At 35.2% G+C, this 14618-nt stretch overlaps 1 protein-coding gene across 1 annotated transcript in view; it reads left to right on the forward strand.

Moving 5' to 3' along the window:
- LOC140531797 (uncharacterized) overlaps positions 1–7020 on the forward strand; it is a 209287-nt gene extending 202267 nt beyond the window's left edge. Inside the window, exon 3 of the mRNA XM_072650512.1 lies at positions 6689–7020. Coding sequence (XP_072506613.1) covers positions 6689–6945 — 257 coding nt within the window. The 3' untranslated portion in view covers positions 6946–7020. The remainder of the gene's footprint in view (positions 1–6688) is intronic.
- The last annotated feature ends 7598 nt before the right edge of the window (positions 7021–14618 follow it).

Genomic DNA, 14618 nt, shown 5'->3' on the forward strand with positions numbered 1-14618 from the left:
GAAAGACAAATCCAAGAAAATAACTCAGTTATCTGTGTCTTTCTTTCACTGGGAGAGTTACGCTAATCGAGATTGATCAGGATTGAGAGTGGTAAATTAGAATCCATGAACAATTTTATCCACTGAATTTAGGTTTGCAATAAAACAAAGATGTATTCTTTAGACCTTGAAATCTTAGGCAGAAGATGAGATTTGACAGGGGGAAAAAAGCCAAAGCCTTCATTATGCTAAGACTTCCTGTGTGTCTGAAATGATGAAAACATAGTTTCTGCAAGTAGAACATATTTTTTCATATATGTGTGTGTACATACACATCCATACACATATTATGTATGTGTATATATACACATGTGTATATATATGTACACACATATATAGGGTATATGTGTATGTGTGTGTGCATGTGTATATATGTATACACACATAACATTCTCTTCGGATTACATTGGGTTCAGTGTAGACATCTGAAAAGTTCTAGACTTTCGAGGTTCATGTGGTATAGTGGATAGAAAAGGACTTGGGTTTACAAAGAACTGCTTTCAGATATTGCCTCTTATTTTAGCTGGGTAAACTAAGGCTTGGTGTATCTGTGCCTTTGTTTCCCCATCCACAAAATAAAGGGGTTGGATAATGTGACTTCTAAAGCTCACATCTCCACACCTGTGATTGCATTATCCTAGAGTGGTTAAACTCAAATACAAAGAGACACACCTGGATTTGAGATTTAGTAACGTAATTGCCTACTCGTTTGGTGTTATTATATACATACGTGTGTGTATGTGTGTGTGTATACTTTCAGTAATACTGATATTGTAGTAGGCATGGTGAAAGGTGCTAGGAATACAAAAATAAAAATAAAAAAAATAAATCAGTACTCCAAACAAACAAGTGCATGAGACCACGAATATAGAACTGGAAGGAGTAACAGAGGTTATTTAGTACAACCCTCTAATTTTTACAGGTTAGGAAACTGAAACTAGAGAAAATAGGCAACTTCACAGGTCACATAGGTAGTAAGTGTTAGAGATAGAATTTAAAACCTGATCCTTGGAGGCAGCATTTATTCAGCTGCAAGATTATGGTCTCTGCCTTGATATAAGTTAATGATATGAAATATTGAAAGGTATAAAAGGTATTTTATGGAGATTATCAATCAATATATCTATCAATAAGCATATATTAAGCACCTACTATATGCAAGGCATTATGCTAAGTAGTAAGAATATAAAAACATAAATGGAATAGTCCTTGCCCTAGAAGTTTACATTCTATATAAAGTTATAAAAATTAGTGTGTATATATACACATATATGTGATGTTGATGTTCCGACACGTGTATATATACATATATGTGTGGTGTGTATATATATATATATCTATACATGTGCATGCGAATATATCAGTATATATGGATATAAGCTTAGTATTATATGTACTTAGATATACATGCTTATACATAGATGTAATGGATATATATGCACATGTAAAGTACATATACACATATGTGTGTATGTAGTGGGTAGAGACACTAATATCAGAGGCAAACTAGTTCAATCGTTTCCCAAACAGCCATCTGAGATCCTGTCTCTAAATTTATTTTGCACATTTTACAGACAAGGAAATATATCTATAGAAGTTAATTTCCTTTCTCAAGATCACCATGTCATGGCAGAGCAGGACATTATTCTCAGATCTCCTGACTCTTAGGCAAGAGCTCTTTCTTCTACACAACAAAGCTGTCCCAATAGCCAGAACCATGAGGCCAACAGCATGCATGTGCAATATACACTATTATCCACCACACCTTCTACGACTGTATGTCATTTCTAAAAAATGTTGCTATGTCTTCATATAGAAACCAGTAGGGCAATTTTGAATGAGAGCAAATTTAGTGCCTGATGTCCCAATGTGTTAAAAAAAAAAATCTTGGCATTGGAAAAAAATGCAATAATCTTGATTTATAGCTTTTGTATAATCTAGTCATTCTATTGCTAGAACTTGTTATTTTTATGAGTGATGTATTGCTTATTAAAATGTCTTTAGTGTCATATTTCTAAATTAACATTTATATAAGTTATGGAATACTACTGCTGCTAATCAAGACAGCATAAAAACACAGAATGGTAGATTTTAGACTGTCAGATTCTGTTTATTTCCGTAATTTTTTTTCTTTTATGCTTTTTCATGTCTATAAGTTCATGAACTTTATATTTATATATGTGACTGAGTTGGAGTACACACACACACACACACACACACACGCACGCACGCACACGCACACACACGCACGCACCTATCTGGTTACCTATGAGATTATAGTAATTCTTAGGTATTAAGGAAGCTATCAAATACAAGAGTTTGAATTTTAAATTCATACTGCACTCTAGTGGGGAATGGATTCAGTGCAAACATTTGTCCTCTAGTGATGTTTTCTATGTTATCAAGTCTTTATGACACATTGTGGTTTTCTCCTTTTTCCACAAGTATGAAACAATGTTATACATTCCTGTGCTTGCTTCCTGGAAGATATTACAGTTAAATGTATTCATTTTCCATTTTTTTAATTCAATAAAACTCAACACCTTGCTAATATTATGAGGATAGGAAAATTTCTATTTTTCTATGTCCCATGAACTATGTTCTAGATAAATAATACCGTAATACTTTTGTATCTGTGATCTCACTGGTACAGGCATTTATGTCTTCCAAGTGGGTCATTCCTGCCTTCCAAGCTTTTCCTCTTCTTACCATTATGTTATCATAATCCCTACACAAGAGGGATGTACATTCAGAATCTTCACCTTCATCTCTGGACAGTTCATGAATGCAGATGGAGGATGTAGGCTCTCCAGCAATTATCCCTTTCTCTTACTATTAGCTAGGCATCTTCCTGTTTTCTTTGGTCATATTCTATGCTGAAAATACCCTTTAGGTTATTGCTGCTGAGCAGCTATTTTTAGGCAATGCGTTACCCCCCATTATTGCCCATAAGATGTCTCTCCAGTGACATCCTTTGGGCAACTCACAAATTTAACTTGGCACAGCTTGTGGATTCCTATGCCCCTTAGCTATGTAGAATCACCAGAAGTATATTTGATTAAACAAAATGGATTTTCGGTGACAAATATGGGGTCATTGAGAACACTATGCAATTTTTCTGAGAGGCAATATCAGTCAGTCAGTGTGATGTATAAAAAGTTCAAGAGACAATATCTGAGTAATTGGTCATTTTATCAATAATACTAGCATTTTAATAAAAAGAGCTCAGTGGCACTCTTGAATGCCAAAGACCCTCTTGGTGGCAGGCTCATGGTTTGTATGCCCTTAGAAAAGAGAGTGTTCTAGTGGGTGACAATCAACGCTGATTGGTTAACAATTAATGAGATAATGCCTATTAGAATGAGAAGTGGGCTAATGAGGGACTGAGAGAGTGACATCATGTCACTCTGGGACAAAATCTCTACACCCAGACTACCCTCAGCTTTGGGCAATCTAGTTAAAGATCTTAGCCTCACCCAAACCTGAGTAGAATACAATGAGCTTTCCAGACCCTTTCAAAAGCTTGGGAGGCAGGAATGACCTACTTGGAAGACATAAATGCCTGTATCCATGAGAAAACAGATACAAAAGTATTACATTATTATTTATCTAGAACATAGTTCATGGGACAAAGGATTAGATTAAATTCCTTGTAGGGTTGGGTGGGATCTGACCAAGATTGAGGAGAGTTAATCCAATCTCATTATCAGTAATATCCTTCAAGAGACTGAACTTTTAAATAAGGACTATAGAAAAAACAGAACTCTGGATTTGTTATTAATATTAATGATTATTAATAATTATTTCTCAGTCAGTCATTATTTAGGTGCTTACTATGTGCTAGGATACATGCTAAATAAAGAGTATATAAAGAAGGACAAAACATAATTCTTCCTTTCAAGAAGCTCACATCATATTGGGAAGACAATATGTAATCATATACAGAATGCCAGTGGAAGGTTATCTCAGAAGGATAGGTCTAACAGTGAGGGGAGCAAGGGTGGAATGGAAAGCCCTCCTGAAAAAGTTGGAATTTGAACTGAATTTTCAAAAAATATAGGGGAGCCGGAGGAAGAGGCAAGGAAGGAGAATGTTCTAAACAAGAAGAGAAACATCTAATGAAAAGACATGGGCTATGATGGGTGCAAAATAGCAAGAAGACTAGTGTCGCTGCGTCCTAGTGTGCTTGGTGGGCAACCAAGTATATGAATACTTGGAAGGTAGGATGGAGTCATATTGTAATGGGGTTTAAAAGTCAGTGAGAGGGTTTACATTTGATCTTGGAAGTAGCAGGGAGCCACTGGAATTATTGAGTAGTAAAGTGACATGTTGAGATCTGTTCTTCAGAAATACAATTTTGGAATATTATGGGAAAATGGAGTGAATTATGAGCAAACTTGAGGGAGGAAGTACTTACTATAGAATAAGCTTTTGGTTTGCAAGGATGATATCCCAAGAAAGGCAAAAACACATACACAAAAATAGCCCCTGTCCTCATGGGGCTTAATACAAAGAAGGCAACCTTGGAGGTGAAGGCTCAAATGAATGGCCAACATTTCTCCCCTTATTCATTTTTTTGTCCATCTTGCATAGAATCAAAGATTTAGAGAAGGGATTTCAGTGCCATCTGACCTAATCCTTTCATTATACGCATGGAAACTATGAAGCCCAGAGATATTAAGTAGGGTGAAACATAAGTCAGAGATAGTATTTGGACTTTAGTCCCTTGACTCTAAAATGAATATTCTTTTGATGTGAGCATACTTGTCTAAGTTCCATGTACTGATTGGATGGGGTTCCTGAAGCTTTGCTCCAAGGTGCAGAATGTAGGGAACATTGATCAGTCGTGGAATCTTTCAACAGTGGAGAAGCAACAGTGCCTGGATAAAAAAAATAGCTCCTAGATAGGAGCCATTACTGAGGTCATCTTCTCTCCTCCATCTCACCACCCCATCTTTAGTAAGTTGTCAGCGTGCTGTGTTGTTGTTGTTTTTCCTAGCTGTCATTTGCAATAGCACATACAGAACAATCTGTAGGTCCAACTTTGAACTGACTCAATGTGTCCAATCAGTCCAATGTCTTCTACAGACAGGAGCACCTGGAAACCTTCACCATATAAAGGGAAACCCCTTTATTGGCATTCTGCTTTGGACATCCCCAATGATTGTAGCAGATGTGTTTGATGAGAACAAGCCTTTCTTGATTATGCCTTGTTCAATATAAATCATCAGGAGATAGCAGTGCAAAATTATTACTATCATTACATTTTTAAAGCATCTTGTACATTTAAATTTTACTAGATCTTAATTGTGTTAGAAAAAACTGCATAGGAAAATTTTATCTATGAAAGAAGAAAATAAAATACACTTTCATGATTAATTGACTTTTCCTCATATTCATATTTAAGAAAATCCTCCTGAATTTTTTGATGCATGTTATGAGTGACAACTTAAATATAAGAAGTGCTATAAAATGACATGATGGTAGATATAGAGCATTAGGGAAGGAAGTCAATCTGGTCATGGTGTAAAAATGAAAGACAGTAGAGGGATGCTTACTCTGGGATCCCTAATGTATACACACACACACACACACACACACACAGACACACACACACAGAGACACACACACAAGAGTGAGTATAATCTCTGTGCTTTCTCCCATCTTTATGCTTTGAAGTGCCATATCTATCTCCTATTTCCACACACTTGGAGCTGTAATGGTCAAGTCCAAGTGTAGAGGCTCTGCTTTTTTTGATGTCAGAAAAGTTTGTTATTAACATCTTTACAACTCTTTTTCATCTTTTGTCTATTTATGATCCCCTTTCCAGCTTCATCTTTAAAGCCCCCAAAGATATATACTTATATATCTGATGTATTTACTCAGTTGGGCATCTAACCAAGCCTTCTGTAAACTGGCTCTCCATTCTTCCATTGCATCTCCTTTTGATGAGGCAATTCTACTCATCAATCACCAGTATCCATCTCCATAAGATTTTACAAAAGAGTCTATATTCTAAATGTATGTTGCCCTTTGCTGAAATTTTATTTCTCTTTGCAAGTCAAAACTTACTGACTAAGGCATTTTCAAGTTCTTTTGGTCTCTACATTTTTTATATTATTTTAAAACTTGTACAAAGTTATAATAATCAGTATCTATGTCATTTCTTCTATTTAGCTCTCATTTTCGCAGGGATAATTTGTTTGGATAAAGTGCTTCCACTACATACCAATCTATGCATAATTTCTTCTTGAAAATATTTTAGAGATACAAAAAGTAATAATTTGTGTCAATAGTTTATATCATATTCTTTGTATGTTTTATAAAATCACATACATACATAACACATGTATGTATATACACATATAATACAAAGCACATACAACCTGACCTTATTGCAAAACACCCTAAAAGCTGGAGAGACCTCATGTTCAAGGTTGTGCTTGAGCTTAGGCTTGAAGGAAATAAGGAATTTCAAGAAATTAACCAGTACAGAGTCACAGGGATGTGAGAGGTGGCATCATATATGAAAGAACAACAAAAAAGACCATTATCAAAACAAAAGATCATTATAGCCTGACCCAGAGCATGTGTGTTAGAAGACATTGATTCCTGGACTCACACTGTAATCATTTTTTCTGTTCTCCAGATATCCCGTGTGTACCTGATGGGGAAAGTGAGACTGAGCTAGTACCTGATGACACTGAAGAAAAGAAAGAAAGGGAAAAGAAACACACCAACTTCACTTTGTGCAATGTTTGTAATATTCAGCTGAATTCAGCTGCACAAGCACAAATCCACTACAATGGCAAATCACATCAGAAGAGATTAAAGCAACTTAGCAACGGAAATATTAAAACTGATAATGGTAAGCTTGCTCAAACACGCATTTTCAGTTTTACATGATGCCGTAAATTACTTTTGTATCTTCAGGTTAAGGGATTTAACAAATCAGCATTATTGCTGATTGTTTTTGGTGGTAGTGGTGTTTTTTTTTTTCTTTAACTGTGAAGATAAAACATTTTTATTTCTCTTATTTTAGAGAGACTTAATAAGCACTGTATGATTAAGATTCATTAAAACATGTCATATTTTAGTTACCATTTTTCTAATTAAGATTGTTTGTGACCCAATAGGAAACTGACTAGAGAAAAGGGGAAAAAATCTACCCCATTTCTGTCTTGTACTGTGTTTGGTCCTTTTGCATTTAATATACCTCATGCAATAGACATTCTGTAGCATGATAAAAAACTAGTTTAAATTTGAGGTGGAAAAATATGACTACTTAACTGGCAGTGATACCAAGTGTGTAACTCGGATGAATCTACTGGAGTTTTGTTTGTCCCAGGATACTGAAGATACGAAAAATTGAATTTCAAGGGTGTAGACAGAACTCAAAGCCATTTTGGATGTTGAGAAATAGCTGCATTTATCACTGAGATGGTGCGAATAAAACTTTGAAAGAAGAATTGGCCAATGGCTATCTACTTTGAGCTACTCTACCACCTAGCCTGCACATTCTTCCCACCTCCCTCAGGTGAGGGCAGATTTGCTATGGATTGATTTGGAGAAATTTCTCTGAGTATAAGCAGTCATAAACTTGGCTCAGAGTCTCACTAACTATTGTTACATACATGTGTTCTCTTCATTTTTAAAAACTGGGTTGAAAACGAGTGGTATGGGATGTAAGGTAACACCATCACTCTTTGCTGTCCCGAGGATGTTATTATGTGGCTACAATCAGGGGAGATCGCAAATGACAATGACATTGGGTTTCCAAATGAAAATTCAGAAATCTAGTTAGTCATCTGGTTGTTGTCTTTCTAAGTGTTTGGTTTGGAGGGACATTTATTAGTTTGTTTTAATTGTATTTTATGAGCCAGTTATCCAGGCATATATAATGCTTTAGCCTCTATTCTGATTTATGATGTTATATGAACTCAGCCACGATGTTTTTGTTATTTTAGCAAGTGATGAGTTGGGAAAGAAAGCAAAGTCCACTTTTTTTTCAAGCAACTCATTTTAATTTCACATTATGATGTCTTTAAGGTTTAATATTCTTGGTTTGAGGTAGCCAGTGGCTTAATAAGACCAGGTGTTTCATGTTCCTGTAAGTGTGTTTATGATGAGTGTAGTGGATATAAAAGTTTTAATAAAATGAGTCTTTGACAGTTCAAAACCTACTATCAGTGGGGTATACTAGTGGGAGTATAAACATTGCAATCACTCTGAATGAGATTATTGTTTAACTTTGAGAAGGACATTTTGTAATTGGTCTTCAAATTAGGCAGAGTTCTGAAATACCGGCATGTTAGCAGCTAACTAGTAGTAGCATTGAACTTTGTATTTCATACCCTTTATCATGGTGCCTGGGATCTCAAAGGCATGATTTTATCTATCTTCAGCATATCATCTTAAAAACCTTAATGAAGTCCTTCAATTTGTATATGTTTTCATCCTAGGAAAGGTTTTCTATTTTCTTCCATTTTTCTTTTTCCATTTTTAGACGATCCTTTAGAGAATTTCTCTTTTAATGAGAAAATAATTATATTTTATTCTGTTAAAAATCAGCCATGGCAAAAGTTTAGTAATAAAGATTTTCCTTAAGGTTTTCTTATGTTCTGCTTCTCGAGGTCATGTCTGAGCATTATAGTTGTGCATGCAGGATGGCATACCCAGGACCCTTATCCATGTTTTATGCATAAGCTTCCTAAGAAAACATATAATGGACACTACACTATTTCCTATTACTGATTCATCAGAAATGTCTTCAATAATGAGACACTGGAACATACTAAACGATTGCAAAGAATATTTTATAATTTCAATGGCATATAGCCCAAGGCAGACTCTACCAGACTTTAAAGAACTGGAACTGATATGATGAAGCAATGCAAATAAAATGTAATTTCTGCCCTTCTGAGCAATTTGAAAAATAAGGGTTTTTTCCACTTCAATTTATTAAACAAAACAAACTTTAGAAAATCACAATGAAAATATGCCCCTAGGGCCAGTTAATTAGGAAATTATTCTTCCCTCAGGTAAAAACATAATACTTCTTAATTCTAAGTGGGATTCACACCTGAATTTTCAGGAAAGGGTTATATAGTAATATATGCTAATGGCCAACCCCAGTTAGGGTTAAATAAGGAGTATTTGTCTATATATGTAATGTATGCTTTGTATGTATAACTGAGACAAACAGTAGTATTTATTTGCTTAAAGAATTTGTTTTTTTCCCTTTTCTTAATGCCAATGATTTCCATTCCAGTCGTGGAAGTGTAGTTATTCATGTCTTGAGACCCAGTAATTTGTTAAATACTTATTCTTTACTGTCATTAGAAATATACCACAAATTGGAGTTGTGGGTTGTGTTGTCTTCCCACATTTTAACATTACTTATGACATCTTAAAATGTGGATGTTTCCTTTAAATCTCTACTTTCCATGGCACTAACTCCTAAAAGTTAGCACTAAAATGAAATGTTCTCCTTCTCTGCAATAGTTATAGAGACTATCTGTATTCAAGATAAAAACATTTATTAATTGGCTATAGCATCCAAGACACGTGTGCTGGATATAGAGGTTACAAACAAAAGTCTAATGCAGACCCTGTCCTTAAGCAGCTTAGAGTCTAATAAGAATGTAAGAGAATCTTATCAGGGCAAAGGAAAGGTCCAAACAAAGTCTGATTGAAAAAAGAAAAGAAGAGAACTCTTTTTGCATAGGTGAGGGATTATGGACCTGAAACAATGGCTATCCTATCAGGACTGTTTTTATTTTTCTACTTTATTTGTGTTGCTAATTGTAAGGAAAGTTTCCTAGACAATGACCAAGCTAAATTGGGAAGTGAAGATGATGGAAAAAGAAAAGCTATCCATAACAATGTCAAATAAAATTTCAGGAGAGAGTGATCACTCTCATTTGGGGAAATCATAATCTCTAATAGAGTCCTTCCTAAATGCCTCAGGATTCTGTGATTCATCAGTGTGAGTTACTCTCTCTGCTGATGCTGAAAAGATGTGGGTCTGGCTAAAGGGAGGATAGCTGTGTCCAGGTATTTGAGGGAGATGTTATGGGGAGGAGAGCTTACAGTTATCATGTTTGTCATGTAACAGCTTAACCAGGAACAATGGGTAAAAGTTGTGAAGAGACTAATTTAGGCTTGATATAATGGGTGAGGGGGGGGGGGGGGGATGAGAACCATCCTAACAATTAGAACTCTCCAAAAATGGAACAAACTGTCTCGTGATGAGTTCCCATCCTTTGAAAATCTTCAAGCAAAGGCAGATCTTTATATGGATTTCTTTCACATATTGATTGGACTAGACAGCAGAATTAAGTCCTTTCCAGTTTTTCAATTCCATGGTTCTGCAAAAACTCCTCAGTGCCTTAATAAACGCCAGTATCTTGGTCAAGAAAACAAAGAGTTGTATGTGGTTGAAAAAACTCAGCAATGACAGCAAATTATTCCTATATCTGGCTTAAAAACAGAGGAATTGAACATCAGAGTTTATGACTTTCACATACATAGCATATTCATATCACTTAGGTATTTATGCAGAAACTTGATAAATAGTTATATGATGATGTTACTTACTTAGAGGCTGTTACATGGTACAGTAGACAGAGTACCAGACCTGGAATCAGGAAGAAATGAATTAAAACCATATCTTTAGACACTGTGTGACATTGGGAAAGTCACTTTACCTGTCTGCCTCAGTTTCCTCATTTGTAATATAGAGGTAATGACAGCACATCCCTCCCAGGACTGTTGTGCAGATAAAAATGAGATAATTTGGAAAGTGCTTTGCCAACCTTAAAGGACTATATAAATGCTCCTTGTTATCATCATTATCCTATCCTTATTATTGAAATGTTTGAAATATACTGCTTCACTAGAAAATTGAAGTATCTCCAAAGTGATCATTAATTAAGCACTTAATCAGTAACCATTTATTAAACACCTACTATGTACCAGATACTCTGATAGGTGCTGGAAGTGCAAACAATAAAAAATGAAATCATCCCTGAGGCTGGGAGACATTTGGAGCTGGGAGCATCAGTCAGAAGCCCATTAAACATGATTTACAAAATGAGGAAAGTAAGACTAGAGCTGGTACATTGACGCTTATTTTGGACACTTTAACGAAAGGTAACAATCCAAATCCAGAAATAAATGGAAGCAAGGGATCAATACATTCAGTGGCATAAAGGATCTCCAGGTTGCAAAAGTACATTTTTTTAATACCAATATTATCTTCATAATGTTATATGACTGTAAATCATGGGATACAATAATCTTAATGGAAGGGGAAAAAGGTAGGGACACACGATATAGCTAACATGTATATGGTGTTTTAAAGTTTCTGAAACACTGGACAATTCATATGTATATGCACATATATAAACTGTACATATATATGTATATAAACTTTGATCTTCATAATAACCCTATGAGGTAGGTATCATTAACCCCATTTTACAGATGAAATTTAGGCTGAAGGTGAGTTATCCCAAATCATATCACCAGTGACTTTCTACAGCAGGATTTGATACCACATCCAGCAAGCTAATAACCAGGCTACCTAAAATCACAGATGCTGTGGTAAACATCTTAGGTTAGCTTTTGAATGTACAGTTTTGTCCATTTGACTCTGCTCTGTATTAGGGATCCTGGACTGATAAATAAGTCAACATGTCCCTCTCATTTTCACTTGAGTTCAAGAATCCTTATCTCTGTAAGTTCCTTATTCTATAAAAATTCTTACAATTATAATAAGTTCTCTGCATCAGCTATCTGATATTTCTTAGTTTGTCCTCCTTTAAACACACATTTGGCTCTGTTGGAAGATATTTCTCATTAATGTAATTAACTCTTTATCTTTCAAAAGGCTAGTAAGTATAATATAATATTGGTGGCATCTGAATGTATTTTCTTTCTGATTTTTTTTCCTTTCTGTTCCTACTGCACCCAAATGTCTAATTCACATATTTCCCAACTTTGCAGAATATATTTGAGGTAAAAAGAAAGTGAAAAATAGATCTAGCCCAAGTTATCAATGGTGGAAAAATATGAACCAGAAATTAGATATTCTAACTTTAGAGTCCAATTCTTTATCCATAGAGTTCACAGATCCATGGAATGAGGGCAAGCACATATTTCTTCCAAACACTATTCTTAATTCAGGAGTGACGTAGTTTAGGGCAATATATTTGGACTATGGTATCAAAAAGCTACTTCATCTTGTAGGTTCTCAATACAGATTAATTTATGATAATAATACTTTAAACATTTATTTACACTACCAGTCAAGGGTCACATCTTTCATAAATGATTTGTGAGGGTTCTTCAGTGTTTATTATCATCATTATTGATGCCACAAATTTTTTTTAAATTTTTACCAAAAAAGCGTTCTTCCAACCACTTGATTCCTGGAGAGGTAAGGGAAAGGCATTTCTTTGAAGATATTTTTTTCTTTAATTCAAACCATAATTTAAAAATTCACAACATTTCTGTAAAGACCTTGCCATCATTTTGTAAGTAAGCATGTTACTGGTCTCTGATTGTTTTTAACCATATGTTGATTCCATAGATAAAAACAGAAACATTTTGATAAATTTGGCGATTTTAGAGAAACATGAAAAGACTAACCGATTCAAAATGAAATACACAGAACCAGGAGAACCAAATAAACAATGCCTGAATTTAAACAAAAAGAAAAATAAACAAACAACAATAAAACCCCAGCAACACTAAAAGCCCCCAAGTGGCACAGTGGAGAGAGAGCTGGAGTCAGGATGTCCTGAGTTCAAATCAGGCATCAGATGTTTACTGTGTGACCCTGCGCAAGTCCATTAACTTCTACCAACTTCAATTTCCTCATCTATAACATGAAGATAATAGTGCCTACCTCCCAGACTCAATGTAAGGATAAAATGAGATTATATGTGTGTGTGTATGTGTGTGTGTGTGTGTGTGTGTGTGTGTGTGTGTGTGTGTTGTAATCATTGGGCCCATTGCTTTTCTGTTTCTGCCTCCTTCACTTTTTATCACTTCACATAAATCTTCATTGGCTTCTTGAAATTCTTCATATTCCTTATATTCAGGGTCTTATTCCATTACACTTATTATCTCAATTTTTTTAACCATCCACTAATTGATGGACATTTATTGCTTCCTGTTCCTTGCCACTGCAAAAACGCAGTATAAATATTTTAGTGTATTTGAGACTTTTCTGCCTTTGACTTCATTGGGGAATTAAATCCTTTTATTATTACAATTGAGATGGTAGACTTATGTACTAAGTAGGACTTTCAGTGAGCTTCTATTTTCTGTAACACATTGATTTAGACCCTTCCAAGTGGGAAAGTTGGAAAATGCCTTAGCCTCTTGCAATGGAACTGAATTTTTTTGTAATGAGATGTATTGCTGTAACAACCTGACCTAGTAGCTTGGGAAAGATGGTTGAGAATGCTTCAATTCTCCATTGCTTCTCAGCATAATGGGGATGCTGTCCATATAAAGTATCATGATTCAGGAGTTAACAAAGTTTGACAGGGGAATAATGGTATCCCTGGGAAGACTCATTTCTCTCTTGCTTAGTCTCATATTAATGCTTTTGGAGTTAGCTTACTACTTTCCCTTTGAAATAAAGTGTGGGCTAAGACCAGGAGTAAGACACCCTGTTTCTAAGGTAAAAAAAGGCAGGAAATATGTGGGGCCTTAGTAGAGGAGAAATGTGTGTGGATTAATATGTTGTCTTGGGACAGCTAGGTGGCACAGTATATAAAGTACCCGGTCTGGGGCCAGGGTTCAAATCTGGTCTCAGCCACTTACTAGCTATGTAACCATGTGCAAGTCACTTAACCCTGTTTGTCTCATGTTCTCCATTCATGAAATTAAGCTGAAGAACACAATGGCAAGACAATATAGAGTCTTTGCCAAGAAAGTCCTAAATGAGGTCACAAAGAGTTGGACACAACTGAAAACAACTAAATATGTTGTTTACAATAATGTGGGAGTCTATGTGTCACATTTGGAGAGAAAGAGAGAAAAAAGAATTATGAAGTAATTTTATCTATATCCTTCTCTTCAACTCTTTCATTTTCTGGTCTAAATAATTTTGGGATATTTTTATAACTATTGACTATATCTTTTATGGGTTATGTATTGCCAAAACCTTCTTTCTTGATCTTAAAGTGATAAAAATCCTGAACATGGGTTTGAATCTTCCTGGTTTTTTTTCCTGTTTAGTCATATTACCTTGGAGAAGTCACTCAACCTTGCTAGGCATATTTCCTCATTTATTAAATAGTATCATTTGACTCACTGATCTCTAAAACGTCTTCCAGCTCTAATTCTACACTCCTACGGGATTACAGTCTTTAGCTAAAGTCTAGAAACCTAGGAAATGACAAGTATGATTCTTGAAATTCCAGAGTGCATTTTCTTCAAGTCCATGGTCACTGAATTTTCTCCTCTAAGAGGCAGCATGAGGTAGAGATAGATTTGTGTTACCTGTTATCTACTCTCTATTTTATGTTCTATTTATATACACATTGTCTCCCCCATTACAA

This window comes from Notamacropus eugenii, chromosome 3, assembly GCF_028372415.1.
Source record: "Notamacropus eugenii isolate mMacEug1 chromosome 3, mMacEug1.pri_v2, whole genome shotgun sequence".
Taxonomy (NCBI): domain Eukaryota; kingdom Metazoa; phylum Chordata; class Mammalia; order Diprotodontia; family Macropodidae; genus Notamacropus; species Notamacropus eugenii.